The sequence below is a fragment of the Chroicocephalus ridibundus genome, chromosome 1 (genome assembly GCF_963924245.1).
Source record: "Chroicocephalus ridibundus chromosome 1, bChrRid1.1, whole genome shotgun sequence".
Classification (NCBI taxonomy): Eukaryota; Metazoa; Chordata; class Aves; order Charadriiformes; family Laridae; genus Chroicocephalus; species Chroicocephalus ridibundus.
The window spans coordinates 150,524,153-150,540,687 of record NC_086284.1 but is presented as its reverse complement, the minus strand read 5'-3'; the positions used below and the strand labels follow the sequence as shown (position 1 = coordinate 150,540,687).

Here is a 16,535-nt window from a genome sequence, read left to right as displayed (position 1 = left end):
TGTTTTAACACCTTTCTAAATACCAGAACGAAGCAGAAACAGCAGTTCCCGTAAATTCAAATTTTAGTTATTTCTAGCCCTTTACAGACTTTTTTTTGGCCTGCTCAGGTACAGCTAGCTCTTCCGTCCACCCTTTTTCAGGATGATAATAATTTGATAGATTCATACATATATCTATAAAAGCAGCACATTATAGATGTTATTTAAACAACGTTTTCTCCTTTAAAATATGAGCCCAACAATATCTGTAGCCATTTTAAAAAATACTGATCGCATACAATGAGACTCAAGTGCCAAAGGCTAATTGATTCAGAATATGCAAGAAGCAGCCACAGGAAGGTGTGAAACAACAGTACCAGAATTACCTTACAGGGAAGTAGGTGTAAAACACGTAAAGCTTTTTGACAATGTAGACTCATTGCTTCAGATATTTGTGTCTGAAAAACTTCAAAAATTCAAGAATATTATGATCAGAAAAAATTAAGCTTGTGACTATTACTTAGATTTATTTAAAAGGTCATCCATCATCACACTAAGGAATCCATGGGAAATTAGCCATCAAAAAAACCAACACATTTTGTAAGGTATACCCAAAATATGGATTGTTAAGGACAGTGATAGTTAAGACCAATTTCATTTAGAAAGCATTTGAGTATTGCATACTGTGTATTTTGGCTTCCAAATCCACCATGAATATATTGAACTTCAGTGAGAAACTAAAAGAGAAAGCAATTCCTGAAGTCAAGAGGGCTGAAAGTGTGTAACAATGTTGTCCATTTCGATGGCCAAGTCTCAATTTTCTATTTCCAGGTACGCGGTATTTGAAGTTTTCACTTTGCTCATGACTATACATTTAGGGAAATCAGATATACTTTTATGTCTTATTCAAACATTCACATCAAGAGGGAAAGCTGTGTATTATCTGGATCATTTGAAGAATATAACAAATACAACGTAACAGAAGTCAGTAAGAAACTTTTTTTTTTTTTAAATTACATAATAGAGACTTTTTTCAGTTTTGGGTAAAATATCCACAAAAAAATAATTAAGGTAATTTTTTTTTCTTTTTTTAAAGCAGAAATCAGAACTTCTTAAAGGCATCTCTGTGCTAGGCAATGTAGGCAATAAGAGCTAAATATTCTTCTACTATATTATACATAGATGCATTGTTTCACATATGCTTCTGGACAGAAATGCAGAAAGTTTCCAATTAAACCTTGGAAGTCAAATCACATGTCATAATAGAGTTGATAATATTTAGTCCTGAAGTAAATAATTTTGATATGAGTATTATTTTAAACATATTTCATAAAGACCAGTCACAAAGTCACTTCTGAGGAAAAATTCAGCAAGGAAGAAATCAAGAAAGTCACGTTTATTTTAAAAGAGTTTATAGAAGATACTAAGCAGACCTACAGAATTGTTGTTCTTTCAACCAAGAACATTATCCCGTCCTCTGGCACTGCAGACTTACATAGGCTGCCCCAAAATCACCACTTTTATTAAGATTTATTGAACTGCTATGTATTGACAAAAATCTTTGTAGTAAAATAATTTTCCATCAAAATACACCGCTACTGTAGAAAGGTAATGAAGAGCTGTAGGACAGGCTTTAAGAGGCACTGTACTTTCATCTGAAAAGTCTACTGAAATTCTTTGAACGTTTCAGGGGATTAATGAGGTATTTTGACAACACATGAGAAATGTCTGGTTTTTGAGAAGCCTTATAAGAGGGAACATTCACATTCTTGGAAATTAAACTGTGTATTTTAAGCCACTAAAAATAACACAATTATTAAAAATTTGGCAGCTCTGAAGAAAAATACCAGCAGATATGGGGAAACACATGGAACTACTGAAGAGTGTCAAACTTCAGTACACACATTTTACAGCATTTCAACATGACTTTAAACACCAATTTTAACAGCTTAATTGAATGTTTCTTATTAAAAGCTATCACAGATGAACTAAAATAAGAACAAGCTAAACTAGCCAGAGTGTAACTAAATCAAAAGCATTATTCTTTGCAAGTTGGGTGGATTAACTGTGTGTACTTGCATTACTCTCCTTGTAGTACACCCTCATCCCTTCAAGAACTGTTAAGGTGTTTTGAGGGTTTCAAAACCTTTGGCAATTAGTGGGAGAGCAAGTATTATTGCCTCTCTCTTTTTTTTATTTTTTCTTTTTTTTAAGATATGCTAAATGATACAATTAATGTAAATTTAGGAGAACATTCGTCTCACATACACAGCAAAATTAGTACAAGCAGATCATTACACCTACCATTTTTATATATCTTTTAAAAATATTTTTAGGGCCTGTTCCTGCAAAACAGTACTCCCTTAAATACTTCAATGCGTTGCAACAAGGATATTAGTGTATAAATAAGGGTTCAGTTCTACAAAGCTTGAGTGAGTCAAGAAAGCAGAGCTCTCTTAAGCCTCGCTTCTGTAAAGACCTCAATATTCCCGAAAACTCAGAGTGCTTAAATCTTTAAAGAGCTGCCCTTATTTAATCAACCTGGGCAAGAAGCATACTGAGGTGTCATTTTGAAAACACCTCATAACCCATGACCTGGGAAAATATCCATATAGAGTATTTATACATGCATTTAAGAGAGCTGATATCTTAGGTGTTTGCAATACTTAACATGCAGTTTCCACAACAGGAGAGAGAAAAAGGTTCTGATGATCAGTACCAGGCCACAAGACATTTTAAGTCTCTCTAAGCACCCCTAAGTAATACTTTTTTAAAATAATAATTGCCTTTAGAGTGCGAGCAGTTGTACAGGAAAAGGCTGCTTCCTAAACTCTACTCTTTTCAGTCTGTACCCTTTCACAAGCTAAATATTTTACAGAGGGAGCATCTTTACGATGCTTATGGTTGAACACTTTACTTTCTGTAGTCATGTCTCATTTACAAGATCTCATCCAATATATGTGTTTTAAAAACTTGGCTTGTCTCAGGATTTTGAACCAGCAAGTGGGGAAGAAAAAAAACCCTAACACGATCTGCCCCTTTTTTCAGGAATAGTGATCTACTCATCTTCGTAGCTATTCAGTAGTACTTTTAAAGTCTGCAGTACATTTACAAGCAAAATCAGTACCAAGGTTGGGGGGGTGGGGGGTGTGTGTGTGTACTTTTGTAGGTCCCCATCCCCAATAAGGTTCTATATGTGTTTAAGGGCAAAAATTCTACCCCAATGTATTAGTTTTGTTAATCCTTTTCTATGATCTGTTTGCCTGGCTAGGGAAATTATGCAAAAAGTAATAAAAGTTCTAATTCAATTTCCATGTTAAGAGATGGATTTGAAAAAAAAAAAAAATATCAGAAACCATATTCTTTGTGTTTACTAAGAGATATGCACTCCAACATTTAGTGTCATGGAGCTGGAGTTAAAACCAGAAACGGTGAAGATAATTTAGCTGCATGAATGCCTGCTCTTCAGTAAAATGCTGCCAAAATTAAATAGGAATGAAACAGCACTTTGTAGTCATTGGTCGCTCAGCAGGGTTTGCGTAGTTAAAAACCTAAGTGAAAAGGGTGATTGACCTACATTGCTACTAGCTTAGCACAGCTGTACTTTCATATTTTCGCTGCATCCGAGGAAGCTCATTATTTAATACAACTGAGTTACATGTAATTGTCAGTCTTTCATTTTACACTTTTCGGGGCCAGATACTAATCTCAAATGCACGGCGGGCATTACTGTGCATCTGGAAATATCCGCGGCTGCCCATTTGCGCGCAAGGCTGAGATGGGATTGCACATGGTTACACCTGAAATTCGGAAGTTGCCCAGGGGTAGGAGGACCTCACAAATATGCAGAAATCAAATGAGCAGATGGAACAGAAAGCAAATCCCTTGGCACCCCAAAGGCAAAGGCTCCGCTGTTTCCCTATTGTTTTGAGCAGAAGCAGCCCGGAACGCACAACCGAAGCACAGTTCACACAACTCATACCTGCGGTTTAAATAAGTAATAACATTCCAGTTAACAACCAGTTTGACATGTTAACAGCCCAAGGGCTGTTAACATAACGACTGGTCATTAATGGCAGTAATGACAGATTTCAAAGGGAATATTGTGCTTGCAAATGGACATGCTGCCAGTCAGGAGAGAGGACAGAGCAGGATAGGTTGATACATTAAGATGTCACCGTACAGCTCTGGAGGGAAAAAGAAAGGGGGGAGAAAAGAAAAAAACTTCTTGCATATTTCACATACTGTAAATGGACTTGAAATATTGGCGTAAACCTAAGTTCCTTAAATTAAGTCTTCACTTTCTAACCCAAGAGTGTATAAGCAGGAGACAGAAGCCTGCAGGGGAATTATACTCTGCATATCATTTTCACCGAGTGTGTTATTTCTAACATTGAGTCCTTTTTTTTTCTCAAGTCAGTTCTCATCCTCGTTAACAAACCAGAGTTCATTCCGGCTGCGGCCACCCTAATACCCTCGGTGTCATACACCACCTCTGAAACCACTGGAGTGGCTTACATGAATCAGATTCCAGGGTAAAGCCTCTCACACCCAAAGCATCTTCCAAGCTCGTTACCTCATTAAAGATTTCTTCCATCCCCTCAACTTTCCCCACCCCCCCCAACCTGGAGAAAAAGGTTTCATATAGAAAAATTAACTAATTTTACCAAAGGAGACAGCTAAAGCAAAGCAAGTTTTGAAGTTCTGAAGATACAGAGTATTTATAAGAAGCTCGAAGTGGGAACCTCAGGGCTCAAATGTGGAAGAAGAGCGTGCATCAGGGCCGAGGGAGCGTTTAGTTTTTTGGCAGGCATCTCTAAATGAGAGATACTGGAAATATCTTTGCAAATAGCCAAAGAAAAAAATCACACAGTTTGCGAATTTAACCATGAATGTTAAAGCACCCAAACTGGCTACATTATTGCTTATAGCATCTGTAGAATGGCTGTCTTATTGAACGACATAATGAACAGAGAGACAAGTTAATAAGTAATTTTACTCTTTATAGTATCGTGCAAGCCACATATCCTCTAGAGGGCACCATATAAATTAATAGGAAGCTAGAACAGTTTTATATGTAGCAAAGACTCCCTTTATGGTTAAAAAGAAAAAAAAAATTAAGAGGATAGTTTGAAACTGTAATCGAACCCTAATCTGATCATTAGTACAAAGTAATTTGTTCTTTAAATTCATATCAAGTGGGTTGCTAAATATGAAAGCTTAGTTGACTACAAAGCTAGAGAACACTTAACTAGTTTCTACATTAGCATTAAAAAGATCACTTTTATAGGTTCACTGCATAACTAAGTAGATAAGACGCAATGAGGCAAATGACTATCTGCAATTACCTTAAGTGCATCAGTTTGAAGTTTAGTGTAAATACTAAGTTTAAATCTATGCACTCACAAGAATCACTAAAAAAAGGCGCATGATAAGATAGTTTCATTAAGATTTGATAAACCTGGAGACAAAAATCAGAAACATCTTAAAACTGATTATAGAATTTCTCCTGTATGCTGGTTTCGCTGGTGCAAAATATTGTGTATGAACAAATAACTGAAACACCAGTTATGAACGTGATCATGAGAGAGAAAAAATACAGTCTCCTTTCTCTGAATCACTTAGTATGAATTTTAACAATCTGTTAGCAAAATATTTACTCCTGTTAGACCTTCAAAGACCAGAGAGCAACAGAGCGTGTGTGTGCGCGCATCTCTGCTGGGGAAATGCTTTGCTCATATCTCTACTACTAGATCACTTTTAGTTTTGATTTTAAACATTTGATTTTAAAACATTGGATCTGCTGCACTAGCACTTGGGAGATTCAGTAAGTTCAAAGTCTCCAGTAAATTTGGAACTCAGATCAAAGAGCCATAGCAGAGTTTTCTCACTCCTGCAGGCATTTGTTGTAGAAAGAGTCTTAAAATGGGTTTAAAAAATTAGGATAAGTGTTACCTTCCCCCCAGAAGCTGTTCCAACCCCTCTCTACAGGCACAAGCTTTAAGATCACAAGCAACCTCGGTTCACATACAACAATTCTCTTCTATTCAAACAGTTCCCTGCCAGTTTTTAAAAGTAAGGTTTTGTTACCTACTACTTTGGCAGCTTTAACACAATGGCTTTAAGATGCAGACTCTATGCTAAATTCCCAGCACTCTGTCTTGTGTTCAGTTCAACGTTTTTAATGAGTAGGAGAGCACTTTTACCAATAAGTAGTCCAAGCCCACGCCTGAAGAACTCTGATCTTCCTTGCCGCCCCAGCTCAACAATTGCACACCGCGTTTGCAAAGGTTTTTGTTCCACTCTAGAAAAACCAGGTTGCAATGTGGAGAGCCAGAGTACCAACCGTTGTTAATAATGCTTTAGTTGCGATGCCTGTTCCATCCCTACCCATGCTGTACAACTTGGAACTGATCAGTGTGTGAGAACCTCCTATTTGGTACCTGTGCTTAAACTGAACTTGTAAGTTGCCGCATTGAAAGAGACTTTTAATTTTTCCCCAATGTATTACTGACTTGAATGCCCCTTTAAAAGGAAAAGGCTTCACTACAGGGGCAGGGGAAATATTCCCAGAAGTTCACGTTAGCCTGGAGCAGGTAGTCTCATTAGGCCCCCTCTTCAGGGAATGGAGGAAAGGTGCTCCTATAGGAAATAGGTGCTCTGAATCACCCCAGAGGAGCCTTTTCCCTCTATTTACTATTGAGAGCCTAGGGAGACTAAACTTCCCGATTAAACTTAGCTCCTGCAAAGTAGCCCTATTTATTCACATCCAACCTGCCAATAAACTAGCCTGGTGCTGCTCATCAGTACTTTGCCACGAGTTACAACTCAAATACTTTTGAGAACATAGATCCAAACAAGAAGACAGAAAATCAGGTGATGATTTGCTATCTCTGAGAAGTGGCAACAGGTTACCCAGCGTCCCACCCAGGTCACCGAGTTAAATCGGGACCAGAGTGGATTTGAGCCTCCTAGCTACATGGTTATTTAGCACAGGGAAGACAGTTGGTCATCTTGGTCCAGCTCCTAACAGCTAAATGGCAACATTCATAAAAGCTTCCAGTGACACAAATGAAATCCCTTGGCAAACTAAGAGGACAAAAGTGGGTAAGCGAAGACGAGTGAAGCACTCGCAGAGTTCAAACCCTGCACTGGAGCTGGCAAAAACGGGCCGCTATTCCTGTCCACCACCGCGCTGCAAGGAGGAGGAGACCACCGGCGCCCAGGGAGCACGGTGCGGTGGGAAGCACGGGGCGTTTTTACTCTGTTCCCAGTATTAGCATCAGAAAACTGCCAACCACCTGCACGACCTGGTTATGCGTGCTTTTCAATTCAGATTTTAGTTTTATCTCCATATTTCAGTATTTGTTTCCTCACCCTCCACATATACTGGGCCTTGCAGGCCTCAAGTACCGCTTATGCAATAGCGACTACATAGGAAGGACTGAACAGATCGTGGCCTACCTCAGATAGTCTCTGCGACAAAGGATAAGGTTGGCTTTGGTGTACAAGGTAGAGCCCACCTCCCCCAGGCGACAGTCACAGCAGGCACATTTCAGGCAGTCTTCATGCCAATATTTGTCCAGGGCCTTTAGAAGATACCGGTCTTTAATCTTACGGTTGCAGCCAGCACAACCTTTCGGCTTGGTGTCTGGCTGGACTGAGAGCATTTGTATACCTGAAATACAACAAGACAAGAGAAGAGTGAAAATAGATATTGTCTCGAGCGCAAGTCTCACCCTTTTCTTCCTCCACCTGGCCGCTCCCCACACACCCAGTTCATTATAAAGGCAATCGTGTAGAGAGGATGAGATAACCTAGATAGTCCAGAGCAAGCTGAAAACAATGTTAAGGTAAATCTGAGAGCAGAAAGTTCCACTGCTCTAAGTTCCGCAGCTTCTCTTTGACACCTGAGTTACCTGGTCTCTTTGCTGAAAAGAAATAGGATTAAAAAATTAAAATGAATTAACACAGTTCCCTCAACGAGACATCCGCTTTCACCCAAAGTATCCAATACTTAGCAACCAAAAGTTTAAATAAACAGCATATCTACAGCGGCAAACATAGCTAAACGCACATATTTGGACCTATCTTTATAAAAATAGAAAAGCACTCCAGATTCTAAAGAAGAAAAGACCGAAGCTATTAGAAGCACAGGACCAGAGTTTCAGGGGGGTTTGACACAGGCATTTTGGTACTGGCAGGGGGTGGGTGGGATGGGGTGGGGTTTGTTTTTTAAAATTTCAGTTCTTGTTAGACACATGAACTAAACAATCAGATTTCCAGACACTTCAGTACCAGCATCTCTAGTTACAACCTGCAGTGTAAGGACCTTCTGAAAAATCTGATTTTAAATAATCTCCACAAGGTTGGACAGTTGCTAGTTTGTCAAAGAAAAAAAAAACCAAAAACATAAAAAAAAGTCTGCCCCACTTTCCAATCTCAATTTTAGCCAACAGCTAGTTCGGGACAAGGAGTACAGCAGTGTCCATTAAGTATATATACACCTTTTGATGTAATAGCAGAGAGCATTTAAACAATTCCAACGCCTGAACCACTGTTTAAGGGAGGGGACTAGTAAAAGTGGAACACAGTTGAGCGATGGTACACAGAGCGCTACAGCCAGCTTCCAGAGATCCATACAAAAATCAATTGCCCTCAGTTTTACAGTAAATGGAGAGAGAAGGTCACTGCCCCAAAGTGCTTGCAGACCGGTCCCTCTTGGTTAATCGCATGAGCTGCCATCCCATTACACTCAGACCAATTCTCTGAAAGTTGTTTCTTAGAATAAGCAAAATCGTAGCCCTGCGGATGCTTTGTTGGACATCAAACAGGCACCACAGAGAAAGAGAGAACTGACACGCAGTTCAATTATTAGGTTGTTTCACTGTTTAAAAGCCAGAGATGTAACTTAAAAAGAAATGCTACTCATTACAGCGCATCTGAATATTACAGTGAGAATTTGTCAAGACTGGGGAATGAATGCTGTTGCCAACAAGCAAATTCTACCCCAAAATTCAGGGTATGGCACCCTGTTATTACACAGAGACTGGGAAAGGTCAAATGGAGTCTTGTAACAAAGAAAAGCAAATTCAAGAGCTCCTTATCGAGAACGCTCTACTACCTACTGTTAAGAAAGCTTTACAGTCCCAGCGTCTATCAGATGATTTCGGTTGGTGCTGTAACACACCACTCCAGACAGGCAGGCTCAGGGAGCTAGAACATGAACAAGTTGGGGTTTGGGTTTTTGTTTCATTTGGTTTTTTTCTTTTTTTTTTTTTTTTTAAAGCTCTCATTAGGAAAACACAAAAATGAGTATGATCCTTGAAGCTATGGTACAGTGTGCCTTTATGGATAGTAGTGCTACCAAGAGAAGCGGTTAAACGCTACGTCGGCTGAGGTGTCCCAGGGATCTGTACGCATATGTGTACATGGAACGCATTGAATTTATGTGGACGGCAGTGACTGTAGAGTCAGTTAAGTGACTTGCCAGGGTTACCAAGCTGAACTCCCAAGTTTCACCTGTGAATCTGATCACTGTGTTAGAAATAGTAATTCTTATTGTGACATATGAGCACAACAGCCCTGCTCCCCTCTTTGCAATACACTTCATTACACATTTCGGAGCGATATATTTATCTGTTAAATTAGCCATCCGGTGATATGCAGACACTTCTCCCAGTGGATACTCCGAAGTACCACGGCAGTACTGCTGCATAACATCTAAACGTCCTAACAAAAGTGTAAGGTCTACATTTTTCTACCAATAAGTATAAAAAACCCCACAGCATCGGTGCCTTCCCATTACTCCCCAATTAACGCTACTTTCATAGCTCCTACCCCAGTTACAAACTCATAAGCTCCGTTTCTCGTTTGCAAAGGGGAGGATGAGATCCAGTGACCTGCACAGGGCTCCACAGTTAAGTCTATGGCAGATCTGGGAACGAACGCACATCTCTCATCCTGAGCAAGCACCACGAGACAAAGGCTGAGCCTTTATAGTATTTTCCATTGCCAACTTATTCCCCTGAATCCAGGGTGCATACATGAAGCAGTAAAATAACATGACTATAAATAAATGACTAAAAGCAGTGAAAATATCAGAGATTTTCAGTAAAGAACTCATACCAGACTGTAAAGGGAAGCCCTGCTGGATCTCTAATACCTTCACTTGGTCAAAAAGCCTTAATCTGTAAAGTTGCATATCACACTAGAGTACGAATACCTGCTAAGTGCCAACAACGTGCTTATCCCCAGCCCCTCTCTTTAGCCATGTAGAGGACAAATGCATAAAATCGGTCACAGCTTGTATCAACTTCTCAAAACTCAGTAAAAAAAGTTGAGAAGCACGAAGGGGCTGTTCTAGGACTTTAATCTTTCGTTCGAGGGAAACCAGGATAAACTGGGAGCTAACACAGTTAAAGGCTTTAAAGTAAAAAAAAAATAAATCTTAATGTAAAAATTTTGTCGCCTGATAAGGAAGCGGGTTAGAGAGCCGAGGCTGACAGTCTCTGATCCAGGCTGATCTACTGTCCTGCGCCATCTGAAGGGAACAAGATGGCACAGAAACATGACTAAATAAGCGAATATCTGAGCAAATAGCAATAATCAAGCCTGATAATTCCAGGGGAGTATGCTGCAAAGGCAAAGTTATTGTATTACAAAAAAAAAAAACGGAGTTTGCGCAATCTTGCACATACCCGTGCACAGTTTTTGAGACATTTGCTACATGAGGCAAGTAGACAGAGCGCTGTCATTCGTGTTGGTTAGCCCAAACCCTCCCTGTAGAGAAGAGCGAAAAGGGGCAGACACCCTATGGAAGTAGTGTTAGCAACCCTGCACGTCTGTTTTCCGGAGGCTGAAAGAGAAGGTGCTGCTGACATCCCACTGGCAGCATCTTCAGATTAGGGATTCAATCTGCAGCAGCTTTTGGAAGGAAGGAATGCTTTTCTCCTCAGATAGATCTGATCTTTTCGCGCTTTACTTGAGATGAAGCTGCTTCTATTTTAATGAAAGTTAAAAAAAAAAAATTATCTCCGAACGGCTATTTCATTATGAAAAAAAAGTTACACTTTTTTTGGATTGTAGAATGGATCTAAACAAAACAAAGCACAAAACAGCCCTTCAATAAGTGTTTTACGTATCTCCAAATTCTTTGCACATGCCCTTTTCTTCACATGCCCTGGATTAAATCACTTAATTTTGAAATCAGAACATTTTATTACTTTTTTTTCTGTACAGTATGAGTGAGCCACCTTAATGCAGTTCACCTCACAGACCATCTCTTCCCTTTAATGTTCCCATAAGATCTCCAATGCAGTTATACTTTTCAGATATGCGCTCACATATTTTTAGCTCTCTCTTAATTTGGCAATAAGAATACCTGCAGTTTACTGTCAGCCAGCTTTTCGTAGGCTGCGATTTAGGTACCCATTTATTTCTTAAGACACAGGAAGGACCCTTTTAGAGGCTGACAGCACCCGCAAAACCATCCAAACTGCTTGCAGCAGAAATATCAGGTAGCAGCACACAGCACTGCTGCCCTCCTCTCCACCTCCCCCAGGAAGGCAGAGCTTGTGGACCACTTCCAAAAACACTATGCAATTCCATAAGTGCTATACCTAAGCTGCAATAAATAAATAAATAAAATCAAACCCCGCTTCCACTTCAGTTCTGCAGAGTCCTACCCGTGCTCTGCATCACAGAGCAGGTCTGTTCTCAGAACTGAGAAATTTCACTTCCTAGTCTGTCACTGTCAAACAAACCCTTTTCATTTCACCCCAATATGCTTTCAAGGGCTTCCCTCTATCCTTCCCTCCCTCTTTCCACCTCCAGTCCCCAAGATACTGCATATAAACTGCAGGGCTGTGTCAGGAATAAGACTTCTTAATCACCATCCACCACCTTTAGGATTTTTGAAGGGAACTTCATAACCCGCTGTACAGGTTTTTGGATTTCCCTTGGTCTCCTAAAATAACTTTGATGCAACTGATTCCCATCCCTGGTTTTTGTTATTATCGTGTGATGAAACACTGACAACCAATTTGTAACTATGACTTTCAGGATAAAGAGGAAAGATTGCTGGAAAAAAGCTAAATTAGGCTCCTGAAGGAAGGCAGAGAAACAAAAATCCATTTCACTCCAATCATCATCTTTTTCAAAATTCAAAGGGAATGAAGATTTGACATAAGGAACTGTATTTTGTTAGTGATGTACTAGCATTTGTAAGCAGGATTGGTTCCTGATGGTGCTGAGTGCGGCACAAGACCCTCAGAACTCAGTTACTGGTTAGTGGTACAGACAGCCTTTGAAAGGCATGTGAAGGGAGGAAGAGTTGGATATTATTATGCACCGGATCACCTAAAAAACTTTTAAAGACCACTCTCCTCCCCCCCTTTGTGAAGGCACGAACACGGTTCTAACAAGGACAGTAGCGTGTACAGCAAGAAAGGGAAAACTTGCCTCTACTTCAAAAATAAAAATCAGTTTGGAGCAAATTAGGTATCAGTGCACTGGTCTTTAAAAGTCAGCAAACTGACAGACAATATGCACTCAACAAGAGAGTTAGAGATCTAGTAGAAGATAAAAAGAATACTTTTCCGATGCTTTCCCACTTTGTAGCTTCATGCTAAAAGCATTCAGAGCTCCAATTATTCAGGACAATACACATACAGACTTATAAAAAAAAAAAGTTAAGGTTTCAGAAGCTAAGAAACATTTCAGAACTCGCATGTAGCGCATCAGGAGTCGTAACTAGTTTTAGATTGGCATGTAAATTGTTCAGTGGAAAATTCTTATTGCCTCCGAGACCCTGCTATTCTGAGTTATTTGACAGTTTAAGGGAAATCATAATTAAAAAAAGAGACATAAATAATAGCCTGTGCAGTGTGGTGCACAGAAATAAGTAGAACCATTTCATTTAAACTCTGGTGAGCTTTTAATTGCCTGGATTGCATTGTGAACCAGCCTAACGGTTGATTGCCTCCATTATGCTCTCTTGTTCTGTGCCATTCATCCGCACAGTCTCAGCTTCTGTAGTTAACACAACAAAGTAACCGCAACTCCATAACACTCAGGGTTTGGTTTTTTTTTTTTTCAAAAATAAAAGTAAGGATTTTAGTTCTCTGAATATAGTCTCTTCTATATACTTTTGAGTTAATTTTCCATGGTACATAACTAAACTTCACCTCCGCCCCTTCCTCTACAGAGGAATCTGATTTTTTTTCTTTATTATTTTTGATTTTTTTTTAATAAAGGAGCTGGGTTGGAAAGCGAGGCGGGGGGGGGCGGGGGGAAGAGAGAGAGAGAGGAGGTTAGGTAAAAACTAAAAACGGGAATGCAGTCCCACAGCTGGGAGCAGTGATACAGATTAAAAGAATTTGGCCAACATGGCTAGTCGACTGCCAAGAGACACCAAACAAAAGATTTCTCTTCTTCTTTCCCCTTCTCTTTTTGAAAGCTAGATTGGGCCTAAAAGCTTGTTTCTCTCTGTTCACTGGCCCAGAGCATCCCTGCAGGCTGCAGCCCCCTAAGGGACAACACAGCAAATAGATGTACCCAGATCTCAGGGACGGGAGCTGCTGAGCTATGTCCCTACCCCTGTCGTGTCCCCCCCCACTTCTCTCCCCCCAGCCCCCCCCACTCCCTCCCTCCTTTTTTTAGAGCAGTGGTGCTGGGAACCAATTTGATTCCCCTTTTCTCCAATGCAGCTGCAAGGCTCAGAGATACTGACATTTTTCCACTCTTATCAGTTTAATTACAGTTACCATGGCAGCAAAGTGCTAGTGCTTGGCAAAGGCCAACAAGAGATTTGCAAGACTGAGTTCAATTTTGATGCAGCTCACATGCAAAATAAAAAAATAAATAAGAAACATACACTCTTACAACAAAGAATCCCTTTTGGAGTTGGACGCTCGAGCCTTTTGTGCTAATTCCTTTTCAAGCATCGCAGGGATGGGGCGATGGGGCGGGGGGGGGGGAGAGAGAGGGGAGAGAGGGAGGTGTCGGGAAAGCATGTAGCGATATTTGTTGCACCTCGCAAGATTAATTGCTTTCAGGCAGCCGTCCTACAAAGCTGTCCTAGGAAGCGGTATTTCGGGTCTCTTTTAGAGCACACGCAAACAGAGGCGCTCGCCACGGCAAACGCGTAGAGGATGGAAGAGGCAAGAGAAACACTCTCGTCGCCTCCCCCCTCGTCGTGTCGTCCCGTGTCGTCCCCCACGGTCCGTCCCCCACCCGCCATCGCTACCTTAACGCTTCTGCTGGGCGCGCACCGACGCCGGAGCTCGCCGCCTTACCAAAACTTTTCTCCTTTTTCTGCATGAGTTGATTTACGGGCGCCTGGAGAGCTCCTTCTCATTGAAGCACCAAATCCCGGCAAAAAAAAAAAAAAAAAAAAAAAAAGAAAAAAAAAGTAGCAAGTGCTTCCCCGGCTGGGGTCAAGTGAGCGGGAGCGCGGCTCGCCGCAGCCCGCCGGGCGCGGAGGCGGCGGCGGGGGGGGACACAGGGACGGGAGAGGAGGAGGGGGGGACACACCGGGGAGGGACGGCACACCCCGAGCCGGCGGCCCCGCACGGCGATGGCGAGCGACAAAGCCACATGCTCCCCTAACTCTGCCCGTAAGCCTGTAATCCCAGTGGTCTCTTAGCTTTGTTGTAACAAATGGGTTTGATTAAACTGTCACACGCGGCGTTAGCATACCATATCGTGCTCGGTATGAAGGCAGAATGGGAGGGGTGGGTGGTGAAAAACAGAGGAGGAAGGAAGAAAGAAAAAAAAAAAAAAAAAGGCTCGTAGGCAGAAGTACTATTTCATAACGCCAGCCCGGCTGCCCTTCTCTCACGCCGGTCCGAGAGGGGCTGCGTGAAGCCGGACGCCGGCAGCCCTGCATCTCCCCCCCGCCCCCTCTTCCCCGGGGCTCCCCACCCCGGCGGCAGCCGCGCTCCTGCCTCCGCTCTGCCCCAAAGGGTTAACCCTGCGCCGAACCGGTTGCAAATTAAACTGCTGTACGGGGAGGCTTGTGGATTAAAGCCGGGGAGTGGGAAATTAACCGACTCCCTTGATAATTGAGAGCACGTTTCGAGAAGCTCTGGAAGAAGCAAGAATAATAATAACAACAATAATAACGGGGGGGGGGGGAAGTGTGCTGCAATTCATTGTTAACTTTGACTGCTATTTCTCGAGACATACAGTTGGATGGGTTTCGCTCAGCATCCTCCGCTTGCATGTATTTCATGTCTCATCATAAAAATAATGAAGCCTCACATGATTTAAACAAAACAGTCTCAGCAGAGCTGCAGCTTGAGTGAAAGTTGCAGTGCAGAGATGTGTGTGTGTGTGTATTGCAGCCCCGGCTTATGACTCAGAGAGAGAGAGAGAGGGAGAGTGATGCAGACACACATACACAAATGACCCAAAGCTTATGTACACAGTTGCCTCACTTACCTTCTCAATTAAGCGATACAGGGGAGGCAGTTCAATAAGCACAGTGGCTGCTTTGTAGCTCTTCTCCTTGGAAAAGGTCAAAAAGAAGCATTGTTTGGGGAAAAAAAATAAAGAGGGGGTGGGAGAGATGGGGAGGGAGATCGCTATTCTTTAAGTTTAAAATAATGAGGTCCTCAAGGATCCGCCAAGTAATTGTGTTGACCGCATCCGAGCTACAGGTGTCCTCCTTTTAGTATCTTGCAGTCCAAGGCTGTCTGTCTCCGTCCTGGCTGAAGACAACTTACCTAAAGCAGCGTGTGAGGAGCCGAGTTGAATGAAGTCAGGGCTTTATCAGCTGCAAAATGCAATCCCTTACCAGCCAGACATAATACAGCAAAAGAAAAGGTCACTCAGTTATTACTGAGCCAGCAGAGCCCAGGCAGCTCTTGTGGAAGACCACAGAGAAGCAGCTCCCTTCCGATTTAAGGCTATTTACCTCTCTCCCCCTCCACCCACCCTTCCTCTCCCCCCTCCCCCCTCCCAACTCCCCCTTTCTCTCTCTCTCTCCCCCTCTCTCTTTCTCTCCCGTTCTGCAGCTCGCTCAAGTACAGCCGCCCTCGGAAAGTGCAAAGCAGCCAGGAGACAGATTGGGCTTTGTTGGTAATTTCCCATGGTGAAAATTTACAAGCCTGCAAGTGCAGTCAGCAAAACCACATGCATATGCTAGACACAAACACCAGGGACAACACACACCCGCACACACAAGTGACCTCTACTGAAGCGGCTCAGGATCACCTTCCCAGAGAGCGCTCCAGAAACAGACCCGGGGAAACGGGGGAGCGTCGCCCGCGCCCCCTCCCCCCCCGCATCACTCCTCCCAAAATACTTTGCTTAAACAAAACAATAAGTTGCCTACGCAAAAAAAAAAAAAAAAAAAAAAAAAAAGAGAGAGAGAGAAAAAATGGCAAGATACATATCTCCCTATTAATGAGTAATGAGAAAAATCCCTGAAGGTGAAAGCGCTGCCTCTCTCCGTGCTGGATCTGAGCTGATGAGTAGCAGGATGGAAACTCCGGCGTGAAAGTTTCCCGCTTCTCGGTGCGGTCCCCGGCCACCGGCAGCGCCCCCCGGCC

At 42.0% G+C, this 16,535-nt stretch overlaps 1 protein-coding gene across 5 annotated transcripts in view; it reads right to left on the bottom strand.

Moving 5' to 3' along the window:
• Nucleotides 1–16,535, bottom strand: part of LMO3 (LIM domain only 3) — a 60,755-nt gene that overhangs the window by 43,209 nt on the left and 1,011 nt on the right. Inside the window, exons 1-3 of one of the 5 annotated variants that reach the window (XM_063358628.1) lie at nt 15,708–15,916; nt 15,424–15,489; nt 7,444–7,657 (exon numbers count right to left, since the gene is read on the bottom strand). In XM_063358628.1, the coding sequence (XP_063214698.1) occupies nt 7,444–7,649 (206 nt within the window). In that variant the 5' untranslated portion in view covers nt 7,650–7,657; nt 15,424–15,489; nt 15,708–15,916. Of the gene's footprint in view, nt 1–7,443; nt 7,658–14,276; nt 14,408–15,423; nt 15,918–16,535 lie in introns of those variants that run through there. The other 4 variants (XM_063358637.1, XM_063358619.1, XM_063358610.1 and 1 more) reach the window with 4 other exon arrangements.